The following is a 20,749-nucleotide window of genomic DNA, read 5'->3' as shown; positions in this document are numbered from 1 at the left end:
ATGCCTTGAATTACTCGATGGATTTCATACTGGTAGATCTCCGAAGCTGCATTAATTCCAAATGATAGTCTCTTGTAACGATACAATCCACAGTGAGTCACAAATGTTGTCACATCTCGGGAACCTGGATCCAGCTCTAATTGATGATAGCCTCATTTCAGATCAATTTTTGAGAATACCTTGCTGGTAGTTAGTTCTTGAAGTATTTCCTCCACTGTTGGTATAGGATGTCGTTCTCTAATTATAGCTTCATTGGCCATTCTCATGTCAACACATAGTCTTATGTCACCCTTTGGTTTGGACACAATCACTACGGGACTGACCCATTGTGTCGAATGTTCCACCGGTTCAATAATGTCTTGTTCGATCAATTCTTTAATTTTGGCTTCGACTTTCCCACGAAGTCCAAACGGAGTTCAGCGCATTGGTTGTGCCTTGGGTTTGACCGTTTCATCTACCGCTAGCTTCAATTGTCGACCTTTCAGCTTTCCTACTCCTTGGAAGACTGCGGGGAATTCTTGCTTCATATCCTCGTATGACTGAATTGAATTGACACAAGCTCCAATATGAAGTATTGCCAGGTCTTGCGCTGTGCTTCTACTCAGCAATGGTTCTCCCCTCTCTTCTATGACCATAAACTCTGCTTCGGTGCACTTAACTCCAGCTTCAACAGTTGCAGTAAAACATCCAAGCAATGGCTTGGTTGCTGTGTATGGATACAGTTTCTTGGAACACTTCTTTGAGGTACAGATGATCTTTTTCCTTTTCAACTTCTCCCATAAATGTCGATCAATCACATTACTGTCACTGCCTGAGTCTACAATGACCTGCACTGTCACTCCACCAATGATCACTGGGACCTTCTCATGACGTACTTCATTCAACGTAAATTGGTAACAACTCTGTTCCTCCTGGGTATCATCATCGTCACCGTCTATCTGGCGAATGGTATCTTTCTTTCCAGGATACTTTCCTTTCCCCCAGGCTTTGCCTTTAGAAGTTGTACTCTTCCTCTTCTGGTCTGCATTGGACTTGCTTTTGCACTTCTTTGCAAAGTGGTCCTTACCTCCACACTTTCTGCAAACTTTGCCTTTGGCCGGGCAATATGGGTCTTTTCTAAAGTGACCTCGGTTTCCACATCGATAACACTCCACGTCCTGTGTCGGCGTATATCTTGACTGATTATGGCGATGTGAGAGCCTCTTAATTTGCTGGCTTGAGTTGTCTTTCAGGGTCATGGTATGAAATTGCCCTTCAACAGCCTCTAATGCAGCAGCAATAGCTAAAGCATCGATGAGTTCCAACTCACTCCCTCTTTCCAGTCGACGTCTTCTGAGTTTATCTGATTTGCAGTGCTGTACGACTTGATCCAATAATTGGTTGTCCAAATCAGCTGGTATGTAATTGCATCCAACAGCTAGCTGGCGTAGTCTCGTCACGTACTGAGCAATTGTCTGGCCATCTTCTTGTCTCGTTCTCCGAAACAAATGGCGTTGAAATGTAGCATTCGGTGTCACTACATAGTGTGCATTTAATGCATCTACCGCATCTACGCGTGGGTTCGAATCCCATCCTCGTCGCCAATGTCACATTTGTGGCCCGAAATGTGAAGTTAATAAAACATTAAACACAAGGTAAACTTCTCAGTGGCGTTATTTTCCCGTTTGCTTTGTTCTCCTGCTTGTGTTCTTATCTCTCTCATACCACGTGACTTCTGGAATATCTCATACATATTCATTATCATGACATCTCCCTCATTCATTCCTCCCTCCCTCATTCATTCCTCCCTCCCTCATTCATTCCTCCCTCCCACTCTCCCCCATTCATTCCTCCCTCCCACTCTCCCTCACTCATTCATTCCTCCCTCCCTCCCTCATTCATTCCTCCCTCCCTCCCTCATTCATTCCTCTCTCCCTCCCTCCCTCATTCATTCCTCCCCCACTTTCCCTCATTCATTCCTCCCCCACTCTCCCTCATTCATTCCTCCCCCACTCTTCCTCATTCATTCCTCCCCCACTCTCCCTCATTCATTCCTCCCCCACTCTCCCTCATTCATTCCTCTCCCACTCTCCCTCATTCATTCCTCCCCCACTCTCCCTCATTCATTCCGCCCCCATTCATTCCTCCCTCACTCACTCCCCCCCCCCATTCCTTCCCCGTCCGCAGCCCGCTCACACTCCAACGTCCATCAAACCCGAACGGGATTCCCAGCCAATCGGAACGCGATGGGTGGGCGGGCATTCGTGGGGGATTGTGGGAGAGACTCGCGGCCGGGGCGTAGGTTATAAGGGCGCGCGGGCATGAGCCGCTCCTTTCCCCGTAGCGACACTGGTGCTGCAGTGGAGCCATGTCCGAGAGGCTGCCCTACAAAGTCGGTGAGGATCGGGGTCAGGGCTTCACCGGGGAGGGGGTGGCTCATCCGGGGGAGGTGGAGGGGGGTCATGAGGGGGAGGGGTGATTGAACCCGGGGTTGGGGTGGTGGGGAAACAGTACTGGTCAAAACCAGGGGATATCAGTTGAAGCTGTGTGGAGGAAAGTTCCAGAAAGATGATTGATGGTGGTGGGTGCATGGATCAGGTGTCGTGATGTTACAAGAGGGGCCATTAAAAAGATGCACATGGATGAACAAAAGAGATGAATGGTGGGGGAGGATTGGGTTTGTTTTTAAATGTGGGGATTTAGCAGGGTGGTAGGCCCTCCTGGTGTACGAGCTTGTGATGGCCAAGTTCACCCATATGTCTAATTAACCTTCTCACCCCATTGTCACTGGAATGAGGGAGGAAACTGGGTGAACCCATGCAGGCCCCCCTTCCAAACCACGCTGTGTGTGGGTCTGGGTCGCTGGCATTTCTAGTTAGAACTGTGCAGCTGTGTGCAGTAGCTTGATGTGGGTGACCCCCCCCCCCCCCCCCGCAACTTTGAGGGCCAAATGGCCCGTACAGTGGTGCAAAGTGAGTCAACAATTTGAAATATTGCACCATTTTCAGACATTGTTTTTGAGCTGCTTTGGATGGGGATGAGGAAAAACGCACATGATTTTGCTGGCCTCTTCCTTGAGGTTCTCTAAATGGTGTGGGGTATCAAGCAAGTGAAATTATTTTGTTGCTTTTAAGTTTTCATCAGTTTTTAAGCCTTTTTTCTGACTAAGTGGGATGAGCACTATCGATTTTGTTTTGGCTAAATCTTGTTCCTTTGCATTGTAGCTGACATTAGTTTGGCTGATTGGGGCCGGAAAGAGATAGAGATTGCTGAGAATGAGATGCCTGGCTTGATGATGATGAGGAAGATGTATGGAGAATCAAAACCACTCAAAGGGGCTCGAATCGCAGGCTGTCTTCACATGACTGTTCAGACTGCTGTATTGATTGAAACTCTTACAGCACTTGGGGCAGAGGTAATTCCAGTACTAATATTTTCAATTGAATTCTCCAAAATTGTGCCACGTTAAGGCTGTCTTTGAAGAGTTGAGATTTGCTGACAAGAGCAGGATAACATAGGAGAAGACTCTTTACCACATAGTATCTGTGCCGACCATGGTGTTAATAGCTTCTTAATACTCCTCGCATTAAATTAAACACATTTCATCCATACATTTGCCCACTCCATCTTCCCTCTGTCACACTGCACATTCCATTGGCCTTTCCACCAATTGCTCCATCTCCCCTGCCTACTAGGGTAAAACCCTATCCAATAGTTCAAGGCTTTCTGGCCTGTGAATGGCAGCTGTTTGAGTGAAAACAAACGACAAAATGAGTTAAAAAATGCAGAGCAGGAGGACCAACCTGTTCTGTGTTCCCAGAAAACCCTAACCCTAATGTATTTTCAGAAAGAAAATGAGAAATATAACAAATTGAATGTTACACATAGCTGAATGATTCAGGTTGAGAAATTAAGATATCAGAGTTTCTAGAATTCAATTATCAAGCCCAGAAGGCTGCAAAGAGCCCAGACACATGTTCCTCAAGCTTTCATTGGCCATACGTGGTAAGATAGGAGGCCACAGACTAAGGTAAACATGGGAGGAGATGAAGAGAATCTGTTATGCCTGTAGATTTAATGCAGATGGTCCACAAAGCAAATACCCTTCTGTGGTTTTCTAATTTCAGAGGAGATCATTTAAATTGCCTGGTTAAGATTGAGATGGTCATCAGGGTGGAGAGCAAGTGCTGAAAATTATGTTCTTTGCCTTCCCATTGTTTTGTTGGAAGATTTTACTTGAGATTGGATTCTGGACAAGTCCTGCAAGCTTGGAAATGGTTGAGAGGTGGTAAGAGCAAATGAATCTTACCATTAAATTTGAGGATTCCTAAAAAATTAGCATAAGGAAGAAGTGGAAAGATACAATGCTTGAGATTCTTGCCAGTTAACTGTTGCAAAAATGTATTGACAAGTATGAGAATAGAGAAAGGATGCTCATTGTGTTGGAGAGAAACTGTCAGTGATCCTGTTCACTTGTACAGTTCAGTTTGAAGTTTTCTTGGTCAAGTAGACCAAAAGTTTGTTTTTAAACCATGATGCAAATTGAAATTAGTAATATTGCAACAGAAATGGCAGGGAGGGTGTAGTTAAGAATAGAAATTTGGAATGAATAGAAGTTGCAAACAGGCAGGAGGCAAGGAGAGTGATTAGGGATGGTTCTGTGGAGATGACAGTTCATGAAGGAACATGGAAGGCTTAAACATTTGCCATTTGTTACTGATCAAAACCTTTCTCTAAATACAAATGGATTTCTTGTGAATTGCCCTGCGTAGTGAGGTGGATTGAGCAAATTTACTGAGTTTGTATCAAAGTCCACAATTGATTTGTCATCATATTTAAGCTGGCTGTCATCCAGGCTGTTCTATGCCCTTGATTCTTAGAAAAATAAAGTTGCTTCAAGGGAATTTTTAAAAAGCACTTAAAAGAGAAAATGGAATGTAAAACAGGGAACAAAACATTAGGGGCAGACAGCATTGAAGTACCTTTTGGTAAAATAAGTGAGGAAAGATTAGGGCTCATTTAGGGCAACACAGCAATATGTGTAGAGCCAAATGTAGCTGAGGTCTAAAAGAATACCTGTCATTAGCCCTTTTCATACTGCCAAATCTAGGAAGTAGGAAAACTTACCGGGCATGTGGCATCTCTGGAGCCTTTCCCACGGCATTGTGATTTCCCTGTAAATTAGCAACCTGAGATTTTAAAGAGGGGAGCAGTTGTGCTTTCATGCCACTAGAATGAATTAGTGGGTTAACTTGACCGGGCTCTGACACTTGCCTCCACCAAGTGTCTGGGCCAGGTTGCGTTTAACAGGAATTTAACTCGCTCTGCCAGGTTGGTACATTTAACACTGCACGATTACCAGGAATGGACCCACTAAATTAGCCAGTTAGCCCACATGGAATTGACAGTGTGAAAGAGGCAATTGATATTCACAATGAAACTACTTTGCAGAACTCAAAGTTGTAATTCTATTGCAAGTTGCAGGTATTGATCCCTTCAAAGGCTGCAAAGTCCATCTGTTGCTATCAGAGATAAGACGAGATTGGTGATGGAAATTTTCAAATCTTCATTGGCAACAAATGATGGTGCCAGATGAGTGGAAGATGGTAAATATATTTTCCCTTTCAAAACGACAGTGGGGAAAAGACTGCTAGGGACAGCTGGCAACTCTTTGAAAAGGGAAGATGCTATGGACAGATCCTATTTGATTAAACTGACTGAATTTTTTGTGGCGATAACTATGGACAGTAAACGTGTTTACGTGAATTTCTGGAAACACTTCAGAGAAAACAGTTTTGATCCTGGAGAACTTCTGCACCCTCCTCATTCTCTGAGTTATGCATCTCCCAAACTGCACAATTCTCAATCTTGGCTGATGAAAGTTTGGTACAGCTGCAACATTGCTGACATGATGTGGGATGTCCTGAGAATGATGGGGAACATTTACTTGTTTATTGTCACTTGGATCCTAATATTCCTTACAACAATGTTTCCAATTGTCCTGCCACTTGCTGCATAGATTCTCTTCTGTATCATTGTACATTCTCCCCTTCCATTGGACATAATAAATGCAAAGTCACCAACTTGTTCAAATTAAACTCTCTTCGATCATTTCTCCACCCAAATTTCCAACTGATCTACATCTTTTATAGTTTAACAGACTTCCTCATCCCCAGCTCTACATATTTATCTTCAAACTTGCTAATTAGATCATGGAACTACTGTATTTGCATTTTCATCCAGATTGCACATTATTCACAGACTGGTCCTAGCTCTGATCCTTCTGGAATACTTTTAATCAGAGATTTCAAGTCAGTGCCACACCCTTCACCACTAAGCTGTATCATGTATGACCAAACTAATTTAATATCAAATTTACTGACTCTTTGAATCCCATGTGATAACCTTCTGTACTGCAGCCTTGTCAAAGCATTACAATGTCATTTTAAAAAAAAAACATCAAATTTGTGCGACATGACCTCTCATATACAAATCCATGTTGATTTTCCCTAATTTCTCTATCATTGATATAAATCGCCTTGTTCTATAACACTGGACAAAAATTTTTTCAAAAGGTTTGCTTGCTGAAAAAACATTTGGGGATTATGATGGACATCTACAAGCTGAACACAAAGATAATTTCAGATTTGCTGTATCACAGAAGAAGTTGGAGAAATGTTAAATTAACATTTATTTAATTTGGCATGTTCAATCGTATAATGATACTGACACCTTGCGTTAGTTCAAGTGACATACAGTTTTGCTGCTGATTGTCATTTATACTCAGCATCTGATGCCTCTCATGTCAGTGTCCAACAATAGTCGGCCATTTGCCCAATATTGCTTTTTCATGGTCACGATCACCTGGTGAATCCATTCATTATGTTTGTCACTGACGGTACCAAGATCAGCAGGGAAGACGTCCAAGTGTGAAAGCAGAAAATGAATTTTCAACGACATGTTGCACTTCATAGTTTTATATTCTTGAAGCACGTCAATTGGCTGCATGTAGTTAGTTCTCTGCAGTTGTCAAGTAAATTTTCAACATCTTTAAATACCTTCCATCCTAAGGCAACATTTGCATAGTCCCTGGTGCATGCAAAGGCATGCTTAAACTGACCAAAACAGCTTGCTTTATGTGAATGTACTAGTAGACTTAAAATATGGCAGGAAATCAAAAAAAGGTTCTATCTGTTGAATATTTGTTTTTTATTTCAAAAGTATAAACACAATATCTCGCGCAATATAATAAACTTCTTGCAAACAACAATAAAAAAATTCCTCCCTCACTCCTTCGATACATACAAATCCACACTCCGTCAGTGTTTACATACCTTAAATGTATAGAATACAGTTGGGAAATCACTTTTGGGTATGTAAAAATCAACATTTATATTCCTTTCTGTTATTGTATTTGGGCCCCTATGTGGTCCAGGTATGACTGCCAGATCTTTACGAAAGTATCATACTTATTTAAATTATTTGACTTTGCCTTGGGTATACAGCTGTTAATTTCCGCAGTCCATTGTGCTATAAATAGAAGGGAATCGGACTTCCAAGTGATTTCAGTACATTTTTTGCTACCACCTGTGCTATTTTTATAAATTAGATTTGATATTTAGTCAATTTGATGCTTATTTCAATAAAATTGCTTCGTAGATATATAGCAATGAGTCTCCCACAAAGGCCACACCTGTTACACTGGTTAATTTTTCTGCAATATCTTGCCAAAATGACCTCGTGTTTATGCACGACCACGTAGCATGTAAAAAAAAAAGTGTTCCTCTTTCAGTCCCACATCTGAAACACGTATTTGAAATTTCTGCTTTAGGTCTATGTAACTTCTGTGGAGTAAGATTTAATTGGTGCAGAAATTATACTGAACTAGTCCATATCTTGCATTTATAATTGACGTATATCAATCTGACCAGATTCTTTCTGAGATTACTACACCCAAGTCTGACTCCCATCTTTCCCTTGACCTCTGTATGCACTTTCACTTTGGAGAGCATAATACATTTTTGTTATAAATTTGAGTGTATTCCCCATCCATACCATTCTATTTCACTAGTTTCAGGTGTGGTCAACTTTGGTCCCCATCTTTCTCTTAAGAACGATCTTAGCTGGAGAAAACAGTAGAAGGTCCCATTGGCCACTCCGTATTTGTTTTAGTTGTTTGAAGGACACAAGTTCCTTCCATGTAACAATCTTATTCCTTTGTCATACTATGCATTCAATATTCTATTGCGTATGTTCATAGGCAATAACATTTTTACACCGTGGAGGCTTTATTGATACACCTATTTTTTTCCTATACATTCATCAATTTCCTGCCATATGTATTAGTATGGGATTATCTGTTTTTTAGTGATTTGGCTCTCCATTTTTAGATATAATCCTTTGCTTCCCCCTCCCCCATTGAGTAAATTCCCATTTGAATCCAGGAGGGGGAGCTGTCTTCCACAAAGATGACTGAGAAATCTAACTTGTGCAGCTAGGTAGCATATTTTAAAATCCAGCAGTCCTCCTAGCCTGTAGTCCCATGTCAGTTTTTCCAATGCAATTCTTGGTACCTTGTCATTCCATAGGAACTGTCTAATATGATTATCTAAGGATTTCTTTAAATTAAATAATGGAATAGGCAGCAATTGGAATGATATTGTAGCCTTGGCATTAGTTTCATTTTTGACGCGATTAACTCTTCTCACTAAAGTAATTGGAAAATCCCTCCATTTCTTCAGGTTTTTTTTATCTTCCCCAAAAGAAGAACATAATTTGGTTTATACAGAGTATCAGTTGCTTTTCCACGATATTTTATTCCACCTGTCTTCCATTTAAGTTTACTTCCTTTTTGATACCTCCTGTATTCTAAACGTGTCAATGGCATTATCTTCTTTTTTCCATATTTATACTCTTCCATATTTTTCTAATGTTCCTTGTAATTTTTCCAAAGATTTAACTGGGTCTGCTCGGTACAGTACCATGTCATTGGCAAATAGACTAATTTTGTGTTCAATCCCTAGTATAAAAAGCACTGGGGGTAAGGGCATCCCTGACTACTCTATCTACTCGAGGGAAACACCGCTGACATCTCATTATTGGTTATAATTTTAGCTTGTGGTTTATGATTAAAAAGCTTTTATCCTATTTATAAATGTTCTGTTGTGTTTTAAATAGAAAGGGCCATTCTAAACGGTTGAATGTTTTTTCCACATCCAGGGAGGCTGTAATACTTGGATTCCATTCAAATTTTGCCATATGGATTATATCAAATAACCTACCTAGACTATTTGAGGAATGTCTTCCTTCATAAATCTTACCTGATCTGTATTGATCAGTTTTGGTAGATATTGTCCTAATCTATTAGCTATTGCTTTTGCTAGTATCCTATAATCAGCATTTAACAGCAAAATTTGGTCTATATGACAAAGTTTTTAATAGATCCCTATTTTTTGGGATTTGAGAATGATTTTGAGGGGGTGGGGTGGTCTGTCTCTCTGCTTGGTCCAGAACATCCATTAATAGGGATTGAATTGTCTGTAAAACTCAGAAGGGAATTTTTAGTCTGTAGGTACCCTGAGCTTTTTCAATTTCTTCTCTTGTAAAGGGGGTGTCTACTTCTATCTTTTCTCTCTTCTAATTTTGGAAGTTCAACATAGTCAAAAAATTTTCCATTTCATTCTCATCTAGTAATTCTATGAATAATAGGAAATTGTATAATTTTGTGTAATATTATCTAAAAGATACAATTGATTTCCTTTTGTTTATATATTAGAGTATGTCTGTTTTATAGTATTTATTATTCTTAATGTCTTCTGTTTTAACTTCCCAAGATTAGACCATTTGCCTAACTGAATATTTTTTTTCGTTTTTAATGTAGCTTTCTCTGTTCCATTTGTTTTTAATGTATTGTATCTTAGCTATATGTTTTCTATTAGTCTGTATTCTTGTAGTATTGTTCTTTGATTTTTTTTGACAGTGATTTGAAGGTGATTTTCATAATCAGCGGCCAAAAATCCATAAAATAAACCCTAAAATGTTCAGGAAGCAAAATCTTCGTTGTTCAGCGTAATTGAAATGTACATTATTTATCTAGATTAATTTGTATTTCTTTGTGCAAAAATCAAAGACTAAGTGAGCCCTGCTTAATTTTAATGTTGAAAAGATGACTCCCTTTTGATCTGTTACTTGGTCATGGCTAAAGTCCACTTTACCTTTATAATTAAAGCTTTGATCTCATTTCAGGTTCAATGGTCCAGCTGCAATATTTTCTCTACTCAGGATCACGCAGCTGCTGCAATGGCAAAATCAGGAATTCCTGGTCAGTACGACGGACTCTCAAGTCCAAGTGAATGTAGGAGTATTGTCAAATTGGTCTATGTATTTTCTTTCAAATTGGGGGAAATTGTGCTAATTCAATATTTGGCATTCAAAATCAACTTTGGTTGATTTATCAATACAAGAAAGGAACAAGGCCAGCATTAAAAAAATTACCCTGATATCTTCCCTCAACTTTCCTCCTTCACCTTGCACAGATGTCGTTTGGTGTTTGCTTGTCTCACCTGGGGGAAAAAATGTTGTTGGGTGTCCATCCCGTCTGTGCCTCTCAGAATCTTGTAAACCACTATTGCGTCATTCCTCATCCTTTGCTCCAAAGAGAAAAGCCCTTGCTCTCTTAACCTTGCCTCATAAGGTAAGTTCACCAATCCAGGCAACATCCTGGTAAATCTCCTCTGCATCCTCTCCAAAGCTTCCACATCCTTCCTGTAATGAGGTGACCAGAACAGAACACAATATTTCAAAAGACAGAGGAGCAAAAATAAGCTATTCAGCCCATTGAGTCTGCCCTACCATTTAATCATGAGCTGATCCATTTTCCAACTCAGCCTCACTGCCTGGAATTCTCCCCATAACCTTTGATGCCCTGGCTAATTAAGAACTAAGCAATCTCTGCCTTAAATACACCCAACTTGGCCCCACCTGTGGCAACAAATTCCAAAGATTTACCAGGGCTGAAGTGGATGCTCTTCATTCCTAAAGTTGTACCCTTTTGTCCTTGACTCTCCCTCCATGGGGAAACAATCTTTCTACAACTCTGTCCAAGCCTTACAACATTCAAAATGTTTCATTGAGATTCCCCCTCTTTCTAAATTCCAATGAGTTCAAGCCAAGAGCTGTCAAAAGCTCTTCATATGATAACCCTTTTATTCTCGGAATCATCCATGTGAATCTCCTCTGAACCCTTTAACGTCAGTCAATCTTTTATTTAAATGAATAAAACTGGAGGAGTTACGTGATGGAGTAGTGGCTGGTTGGGAAAACCAGCCCTTCAGAAAAATAGGAAAAAAGTTGGGAAAAGACAAATCACAACAAAAATAAAATATAAGAAATATAAGATAAAGTTGCAGAGAAGAGAAAGAAAATGGCACCCAAGAAGGAGAAAGTAAAAACAACCGAAAAAAAAGTAGAAAAGTTGCCGGAGAAGAAAGAAGGCCTTACCTGCACGAAGGAACAGGGAGCTGTGGTGGCGAGGAGCGCCCGATCCACGAGGTTAGTGCATGCCCTGCGGAGTCGTGACCTCCCGGCCGGTGGACTTCAAAAATGGCTCTCAAAGCCAAACAAAAGTGCGCAACTGTACAATCAAAAGGAAAAGTGGACACTGACGGGAGGGGACCTCAGCAGAGGAGCGGGCAGCCACAGCGTGAACAGCTGAGGGATGCCCGTCACCATGGCGCTCAGCTAGAGGACGAGGAAGGCGGCAGAGGAGGGAGCAAAGAAACAGATGAGGGAGAAAGACTGAGGGGTGACCGACAAGAGGATCAACGACAGGAGGCCCGACAGACGAGCAGCCCAGGAGGGGAGGACCAGCAGCAAGAGGAGGCCTGACAAGAGAGATACAAGCAGCTCATCAGGAAAAACAAGAGACAGACACAAAGAAGAGAAGACACAAACACAGGTACAGGCACAGAAGAAGAGGAAGAAGACCAAGATCTTCACTGGGAAATAGAAGGTAAAACTGATGGACAGAATATAGATAAAGCTTTTTTTGAAGAACAAATGAGATCATTAAAATAATTATTATCATTAGAATTTAGTGCAATTAAAAGGAAAATGAAAAGAGCAGAAGATAAAATGCAACATTTAGAGCTGGTCATGACAGAAATAGGGAAAAGAGTAGAGAATGTGGAAGAGCGGGAAACTGCTGTAGAAATGGAAGTAAATGACTTGAGAGAAAAATTGGAAAAAAGTGACAAAAAAATTAGAGACACAAGAGTTGTTATCTCAGAAAATTGGTATGTTCGAAAATTATAGTAGGCAAAACAACATAAAAATAGTGGGCCTTGAGGGTGAAGAAGGCACAGACATGAAGGAATTTATAAAAAGACGGATCCCAAAGGTCCTGGGAACGACAGAAATGCAGGGAGAAATGGAAATAGAAAGGGCACAGAGCACTAGCTCCAAAACCGCAGACACATCAAAAACCACGTAAAATTTTAGTAAAATTTTTGAAATAAACGACAAGAGAAAATATACTGGAGTGGACAAGGAATAAAGTTGGAGAAGGTGATAAGCCATTGGAATATAAGGGTCAAAAAATATTTTTTTACCCAGACATAAGTTTTGAACTCTTAAAGAGGAGGAAGGAGTTTAATACAGCGAAAATGAGTTTATGGATAAAAGGTTACAAATTCATATTAAGATATCCAGCTGTGCTTAAGATATTTATACCCGGGGAGGAAAGCAGACTGTTCTCGGATCCAGAGGAAGCGCAAGAATTTGCAGAACGTTTGCAGGACAGATGAAGAGATGTAACAAGAATGAAGAACGGCAATAAAGTATATATAAAGATGTAAAGACAATTTGTATGTAAAGAACTAAAGAGTGCAAAGAGAATGCAAGGAAAGAAGGAAGGGGGGAAAAAAGAGAACTTTGTTATATGTGTTTAAAAAAAAATAGTGTTTTCTGGGGGGGGGGAGGGAATAACCGTCACTGCAAAATCAGTTGATGCTTGTGAGCAAGATCGCAATCCAAATGGAAAGGGGAGTTGTGGTTGCCAGGCAAGGGATAAGGCGCAACTCGGAGTTGGGGGGGGGGGGTGGAGGAGAAAGCATTTGGGGTTAAGGTATTGGGTGTGGGAACTGTTGGGGTACTTTGTTTTAAATGTGTTGTCGTACATTGAGTTTAATAAGGGAAAACTAAGATGAAAAAGGGAAAAAGGGATGGAGGTGGCGAGGAAGCAGAAAAGAGGTGTAAGCAAGATATAAGATGGCCACATTGAACTTTATGACTATAAACATTAATGGAATACATAACCAAATTAAAGGGAGGAGGCTACTAAATTTATTGAAGGAAAAAATAGATATAAGTGCAGGAAATGCATCTAACTGAAGTGGAACATAACAAACTAAAGAGAGACTGGGTAGGACACGTAGCGGCAGCATCATATAATTCAAAAGCTAGAGGTTTAGCCATATTAGTTAACAAAAATGTACCATTCAAAATAGAGGAGGAAATAATAGATCCAGCAGGGAGATATGTAATGATAAAGTGTCAGATATACTCAGAATTTTGGAATTTGCTCAATATATATGCACCTAACGAGGCGGATCAAAAGTTTATGCAGGATATTTTTTTGAGGATTGCGGATACACAAGGAAATATATTGATAGGAGGGGATTTTAACCTTAATTTGGATCCAGTGTTGGATAAAACTGGACAAAAGACAAGCAAAAAGAATAAAGTAGCCACATTTATGGTTAAATCAATGCAGGAAATGAAACTTATGGATATATGGAGGAGGCAACACCCAAGAGAGAAGGAACATTCATATTATTTGAGTAGGCACAAAACATACTCAAGGATTGATATGTTTTTGTTGTCGGCCCATATTCAAGGGAGAGTTAGGAAAACTGAGTGGGACTACTAGACTACTATCAGATCATTCACCCCTGTTATTAGCAATAGAACTGGAGGTCATCCCACCAAGAACATATAGATTGAGGTTAAACCCCATGCTACTTAAATGGCAGGAGTTTAGGGAGTTTATTGAACGCCAAATTAAAACATATTTTGAAATAAACACAGAATCAGTGAAAGACAAATTTATATTATGGGACGCAATTTAAGCCTTCATTAGAGGACAGATAATTTATGTTACTAAGATGAAAAAGGACTACAATCGGGAAATAGAGCAGTTGGAAAGGGAGATAGTAAGTACAGAAAAGAAATTAGTAAAAAGGGATCATATAACGAAAAGGAGAGAATTGGCAGACAAAAAAAATAAAATACGAAACATTACAAATGTACAAGGTGGAGAAGAACATAATGAAAACAAAGCAAAAATATTATGAACTGGGAGAAAAAATACATAAAATATTAGCCTGGCAACTTGAAACAGAACAAGCTAAAAGAACTGCATTGGCATCAAAATAAAAGGACAAACAAATTACATATAACCCAACAGAGATTAATGAAAACTTTAATGAATTTTATGAACAATTATACCAAACTGAGAACGAGGGGAAAGATGATAAAATAGAAGAGTTTTTAGCTGAAATTGAACTGCTGAAATTGCAAGAAGAGGAGCAAAACAAGCTGATAAAACCATTTGAAATAGAGGAAATACAGGATATATTAAAAAAGCTACTGAACAATTAAACACCAGGAGAGGATGGATTTCCAATAGAATTCTATAAAACATTTAGAGTTATTAATTCCTCCTCTCCTGGAGTAATGAACCAGGTAGAAGAAACACAAAACTTGCCAGATTCATGTAAGACAGCAATAAATTACAGTAATACCAAAGATGTGGAAGGATCCATTAACACCAGCATCATATAGACCAATATCTACTTAACTCAGATTATAAGATAATAGCAAAATTATTAGCAAACAGATTGGCCGATTGTTTTACCAAAAATAGTAAAACAAGATCAAACTGAATTTATTAAGAAAAGATGAACAGCAGATAATGTCTGTTAACTTATTAATCTAATTCATGCAGTTCAAGGAAATAAGAAACCAACAGTGGCTGTTACTTTAGACACAGAAAAAGCCTTTGATAGAGAAGAGTGGAACTACTTATTTAAAGTATTACAGAAGTTCAATCTACCAGAAAAATATATAAATTGGATTAAAGCGTTATATAATGGACTGTTGGTGAAGGTAGCAGTAAATGGATATGTATCGAATCACTTTAAATTAAGTAGGTTGACTAGACAGGGCTGTCCATTATCTCTGTCATTGTTCGCCTTAGCAATAGAACCTTTGGCAGAACTGATGAGAATAGAAAATAAAAGGGATAAAAATAAATGAGAAGGAGTATAAAATCATCTTATTTGCAGATGACATCATAGTATACCTAACAGAACCAGAGAAATCAATAAAAGAACTACATATGAAATTGAAGGAATATGGAGAAATATCAGGGTACAAGATCAACGCAAATAAAAGTGAAGTAATGGCAAGCACAAGTAATCCAATACCTCGGGATCAGGTTAGATAATAACTTAAGCCACGTACAAACTAAATTATCAGTAATTGCAGTAAGACTTAGAACATTGGAAAGAGTTACCGCTAACGTTGATAGGGAGGGTAAACTGCATTAAAATGAACATGTTTCCAAGGATACAATACTTATTTCAAATATTACCAGTTCCCTTAACAGAATTTTTTTAAAATGAACTAAAGAGAATAATAAGGAAATTCTTGTGGAAAGGGAGGAAACCGAGGGTAGCATTAGATAAATTAACAGAGAGGTATAACCAAGGTGGTTTGCAGTTACCAAACTTTAGAAATTATTATAGAGCTGCACAATTAAGGTATTTATCAGATTTTTACCAGACAAGGGAAAAACCAGACTGGTCTAAGATAGAACTAGATAAAGTAGGGGAGAAGGTACTGTATGTACTGTATAAGTGGGATGAAAAGCTGGTGCAATATTAAAGCTCACCAGTATTGTGTCATTTACTTAATACATGGAAGAAGATCCACTTAGAAAGGAAAAAAACGAATTACCAAATACCAAAATTATATTGACGCAAAATCCACTAATCCCTTTTACAATAGATAACCTTTCCTTTAGAGAATGGGAAATAATTATTTTGGGAAATAATTTATTAACATTTGAACAGTTGAAGTATAAATATGGAATAACTCATGGTACAATGTTTGCATGTCATCAATTGAAAGCTTATTTAAAGGATAAATTGGGAAACAGTCTGAGGTTACCAGAAGGAAACAGCTTTGAATATGTGATTACGGACACAATGATAATTAAAAGATTTATAATGGACATGTACTTTAAGATGCAAGATAAGGAAAATGATGAAATAAACTATAAACCTAAGCAGAAGTGGGAAAAGGATTTAAACATAATGATAAAAAATGAAGTATGGGAAAAGTTATGTTCTGGAACTATGAAGAATACAATAAATGCAAGGTTACGCATGATGCAGTACAATTGGTTACACAGGGTATATATCACTCCTCAAAAATTAAAAGAATGGGATTCAACGTTATTGGATAGATCTTTTCGCTGTAAGAAGGAAATGGGAACAACAGTACATGCAATTTGGGCATGTATGCAAGTGAATGCGCTTTGGGAAGAACTAAATCAGATACTAAATAAAATTACAAAAAATAACATATCAAAAAAAACCAGAGATCTTTCTTTTAAGTAACATAAGAAGTAAAGAATTAGGCCTCAAATTGGATAAAGCACAAAAAAAATTAATTATAGCCTTAGCAGTAGCAAAAAAATGTATAATGTCAACTTGGAAAATGGAAGAGCATGAGAATACAGCAATGGTACATGGAAATGAATAAATGGAAAAATAACATATAATTTAAAAAATAAAGTCATATTGTTTGAACAAATTTGGAAACCATACATGGAACATAACAGAGAGAGCTTGCCTTGGACCTCCATCCCCTAAAATGAAAATGATAAGAAGACAAACGACTAGATTCAATGTGTAATAGATGATGCATTTTTCTTGTTTATTTTCCTTTGTGTGAAGATATTGTTTTATTGTATTGTATATGTTAAATATTTATGGGTTTTGGAGGGGGGTGGGAAGAAGGGAGGGAGGGAAAGTGGGGGGGGAAAGGGAGAAAATGCCACTGTGTATATTTAATGAGAAACGTTTGTACATATTTTGGATGATTTTTCACAGTGTGAAAAATAATTTTTTTTAAATTTTAAAAAATGAGCCCAAAACTTCTCACCAATGCCTTATAAAGCTTAAATGAATGCCAGCAGAACATTTGCCTTCTTCACTACCAACTCAACTTGCAAGTTGCTTCAGGCTATCCTGCATGATGTCCTTTTGAATCTGGGTGCTTTGAATTTTCTCCCTTTAGTCTCCCTGGATTTTTTCTACCAAAGTTCATGTCTGTATACCTTCTGATATTATTAATTTGCCACTTCTTTGCCCATTCTCCTAATCTGTCTTTGTCTTGTAACCTCCACATTTCCTCAGCATCCACTTAGAAGAGATATGGAGATATTTCTTCAGCCAGAGGGTGGTAAATCTGTGGAATTTGATGCCACAGGTGGTGTGGAGGCCAGATCATTGAGTGCATTTAAGGCAGTAATTGATAGGTTCTTGATTAGCCAGAGCATCAAAGGATGCTAGACAATGAGGCTGAGTGGAGAAAATTAATTGGCTCATGGTTAAATGGCAGGGCAGACTTGAGGGTCTGAATTGCCCATTTCTGCTCATATGTCTTATGGTCTAATAAGTCAGCTCACCACTGTCTTCTCAAGCTAGTTGGGTATTGCAAACTAAATGCTGGCGCTGTCTGCAAAGTCAGCAATCTAAAATGAATAAAACTGAGGTTGTCAGCATTAATTGCTAATCACATGGACATACTGAGCTAGTCGAAATAAATCTATCAGTCATTCCCATGTGGGCCTATCTTCAGTGGCCAATTTTTTGTGTGCAAGTGTCCTCTATTGTTCTGAACTTTGAGCTCGCTTGCATAATCATTCATTTACATTAAAAGACACAATCCTGTTGTGTGATAACTATCTCATCTGTGTGTCAGAGGATTAGTAATTGAACTGTTCTGAAGTGTAGCAAATTGGGAATAATGAATTTATATTTTTCTCAGTCGGTTTTTGTTCAGGTTTGTATGTCAAAGTGGCTTTTTTCTTTTTGCAGTATATGCTTGGAAGGGGGAAACAGATGAAGAATATATTTGGTGCATCGAGCAGACTCTGTACTTCCGTGATGGAAAAGCCCTCAATATGATTTTGGATGATGGTGGAGATCTAACTAATCTAGTTCATGTAAAGCATCCTAAACTTCTAAAAGGTTAAAAGATTTTATTCGTGTTTGTTTCATCAGTGTTTTGTGATGTGCAGCTTTGGAAATGTTTAAAAAGCTAGCCTTGGCAAAGCATACAAACCAAATGTATGGTTTTAGATGATCTTTTCAAATTAGCAAAATCTTGATGCAGTTGATGACTTGCAACTGTATTTGCTTATTCTGCAGGCAGTTTTGAGTTTGCTGTTGTTTCTAAATGCTCTGCAATTAGAATGTAATGCAGTACAGGAACAAGCCCTTTGGCCCAGTGTGTACTGAACATGTCAAAATTAAACTAGAGCTCTGCTACTTGCTCTCCATCCTAGTGTTCATTTGTCCATCTCAAAGCCTCTTAAATGCTTCATTTGTATATGCTTCCACCACTTTGCCTTTCAGCTTGTTCCAGTAACCTGGCACTCTGTAACATGTTTGCCTTGTACACCTTCCTTAACTTCCTGTGCCATGTTTCCAAGATGGTGATGGAGGGTCCATATTGAGAGCTGTTTTTACTGGGCTTTGTTCTTTCATTCCCTCAAGCACTTCAGTAGGTTTTTTCTGTGATGTGTACAGCTGAAATATTGCTGATTGCACAAGATTACAAGTCATCAGATTGGAACTGGGCCATTTGGCCCACTGCGTGTGTCCCAATATTTCACCATTGAGAGTTTACTATTTTATTTCTCCATTCTCCTGCCTGCTCTCTGTAACCACTGATTCCCTTCCTTAAGAACGTCCACCTGTCTTCAATATAGTCAATCATACGGTTAAATCGGGGTAAAGGGTGTTGAAATGTTTTGGAATAGGGCAGAGCTGCAGGTGCAGACCAAGTTTACTCTCCTGTTTCCAAAATTATTGGTAACCTTTGAGGTTTTTGATTTAAGTAAATGGTACTGCAAGCAAGTGGCTCTTATTTGCCTAGACACTGTATTCAATATATTGCAAGACTTTGGTGTCCATTTTCTTGAGCAGTGACAGATAAGGAATGAATCATTGAATATTGGCAATTGTCTCATGGATAAAGATTGCTACTCTTCAATTGTTGTGATTGATCAAGCTGCTTGCCCTGCTTAATTGTTCCTCATGGTGTTTTTTAACCATAATGTTCTCAAGTGGGAGAGGTCATTATTGATTCCTATTGATCTGCAGACATCAAAGGTATCTCTGAAGAAACCACAACAGGAGTCCACAATCTCTGCAAGATGCACCAGAATAAGATGCTCAAAGTTCCTGCCATTAATGTGAATGACTCTGTCACTAAGGTAACATTCCATGAAAGTTCATGTTCAACTCTTAAGACACAGTTGGATATTTCATTAAAGATTCTTGTAAATATCTGTAATCATCAATTATCTTAGCATATTACTGAAGGAAAATGCAGTCCAGGCAGAGCTTCAGTCATGGAAAGGAAAGCTTGGGATAAATGAAAGCTGGAATAAAGCAGTATTTTCATCTCAATTAACCATGACATTCAATATATTTGGTGACATTACTGGTGAGGGAAAATGTCACAGCAGTGCTCGGACAGGATGGGCTAGAGGGCTTGTTTACTGAGACTACATGCGTGGAACTGGGTAATGTATGACCATATTAATGGTATTGTATTATAGACCATCCAATAGTGGGAATTGAAAGAGGCAATCTTCAGGGGAACAACAGCGGGAAACGTAGCTGTGATAGTAGGTGGTTAACTTTGCACATATTGACTGGGACTCGCATACTCTAAAAGGTTAGTTTGTTAGATATGTACAGGAAAGTTTTATGAATCAATATCAAGTCATCCCAACAGGAGAGAGTGCAAAACTGGATCTCTTGTCAGGGAATGAGATGAGACAGGTGACTGTAGTATGTGCAGGGGAACCCTTTGAGTCTAGTAATCATAATGCCATGAGTTTCAACACAATTATAATTTGGGGAAAGGTCTGGTCCTCTGGTTGAGATTCTAAATTGGTGAGAGGCCAATTTTGAGGGAAGTAAAGACCTAACCCTAAGTGTAGATTAGGATGTTGTTTTCTGACAAGAATGTGCGTGGTGAATGGGAGGAATTCACAGGTGACATTTTTGATTGTAGATTTTGTATGTTTCTGTCAGTAAAAGGCGAAGTTGATAGGCAGAGGAAACCTTAGTTTTTGAGAGATATTGAGGATCTGGTTAAGAAAGATATAAAGCAGTATAGGCAACAAGGAGCAAATGAGGAGGGAAAAAAAACTTTAGTAAATCAGGAGGGCTAAAAAATAAGATTGCTTTGGCAGACAAAGGAGAATTCCATGCTTCTACAGATTTATTTAGAGTAAAGGGACAAAATTGGTCCCCTTTAAGATGTGATCAACAGTGAATGGATCCGAAAGAGATCTATGAGATCTGTAAAAAATGGGCTGCTAAATGGCAGGTGGAATTTGATGCAGACTAGTGTAAGTGTTGTTCTTGAAAAGGGTTTAAGCATGGTATGACATCCATGGTTA

At 38.9% G+C, this 20,749-nt stretch overlaps 1 protein-coding gene across 2 annotated transcripts in view; it reads left to right on the top strand.

The window, feature by feature from the left end:
* Positions 1 to 2,266: 2,266 nt before the first annotated feature.
* ahcy (adenosylhomocysteinase) overlaps positions 2,267 to 20,749 on the top strand; it is a 54,798-nt gene continuing 36,315 nt past the window's right edge. The window contains exons 1-5 of one of the 2 annotated variants that reach the window (XM_069884594.1): positions 2,267 to 2,375; positions 3,204 to 3,394; positions 10,225 to 10,300; positions 18,147 to 18,299; positions 19,437 to 19,549. In XM_069884594.1, coding sequence (XP_069740695.1) covers positions 2,348 to 2,375; positions 3,204 to 3,394; positions 10,225 to 10,300; positions 18,147 to 18,299; positions 19,437 to 19,549 — 561 coding nt within the window. In that variant the 5' untranslated portion in view covers positions 2,267 to 2,347. Of the gene's footprint in view, positions 2,376 to 3,203; positions 3,395 to 5,521; positions 5,586 to 10,224; positions 10,301 to 18,146; positions 18,300 to 19,436; positions 19,550 to 20,749 lie in introns of those variants that run through there. The other variant, XM_069884595.1, reaches the window with a different exon arrangement.

Source organism: Narcine bancroftii, chromosome 6 (genome assembly GCF_036971445.1).
Source record: "Narcine bancroftii isolate sNarBan1 chromosome 6, sNarBan1.hap1, whole genome shotgun sequence".
NCBI classification, from domain to species: domain Eukaryota; kingdom Metazoa; phylum Chordata; class Chondrichthyes; order Torpediniformes; family Narcinidae; genus Narcine; species Narcine bancroftii.
The sequence above is the reverse complement of the archived record's forward strand: the minus strand, read 5'-3'. Positions and strand labels throughout refer to the sequence as shown.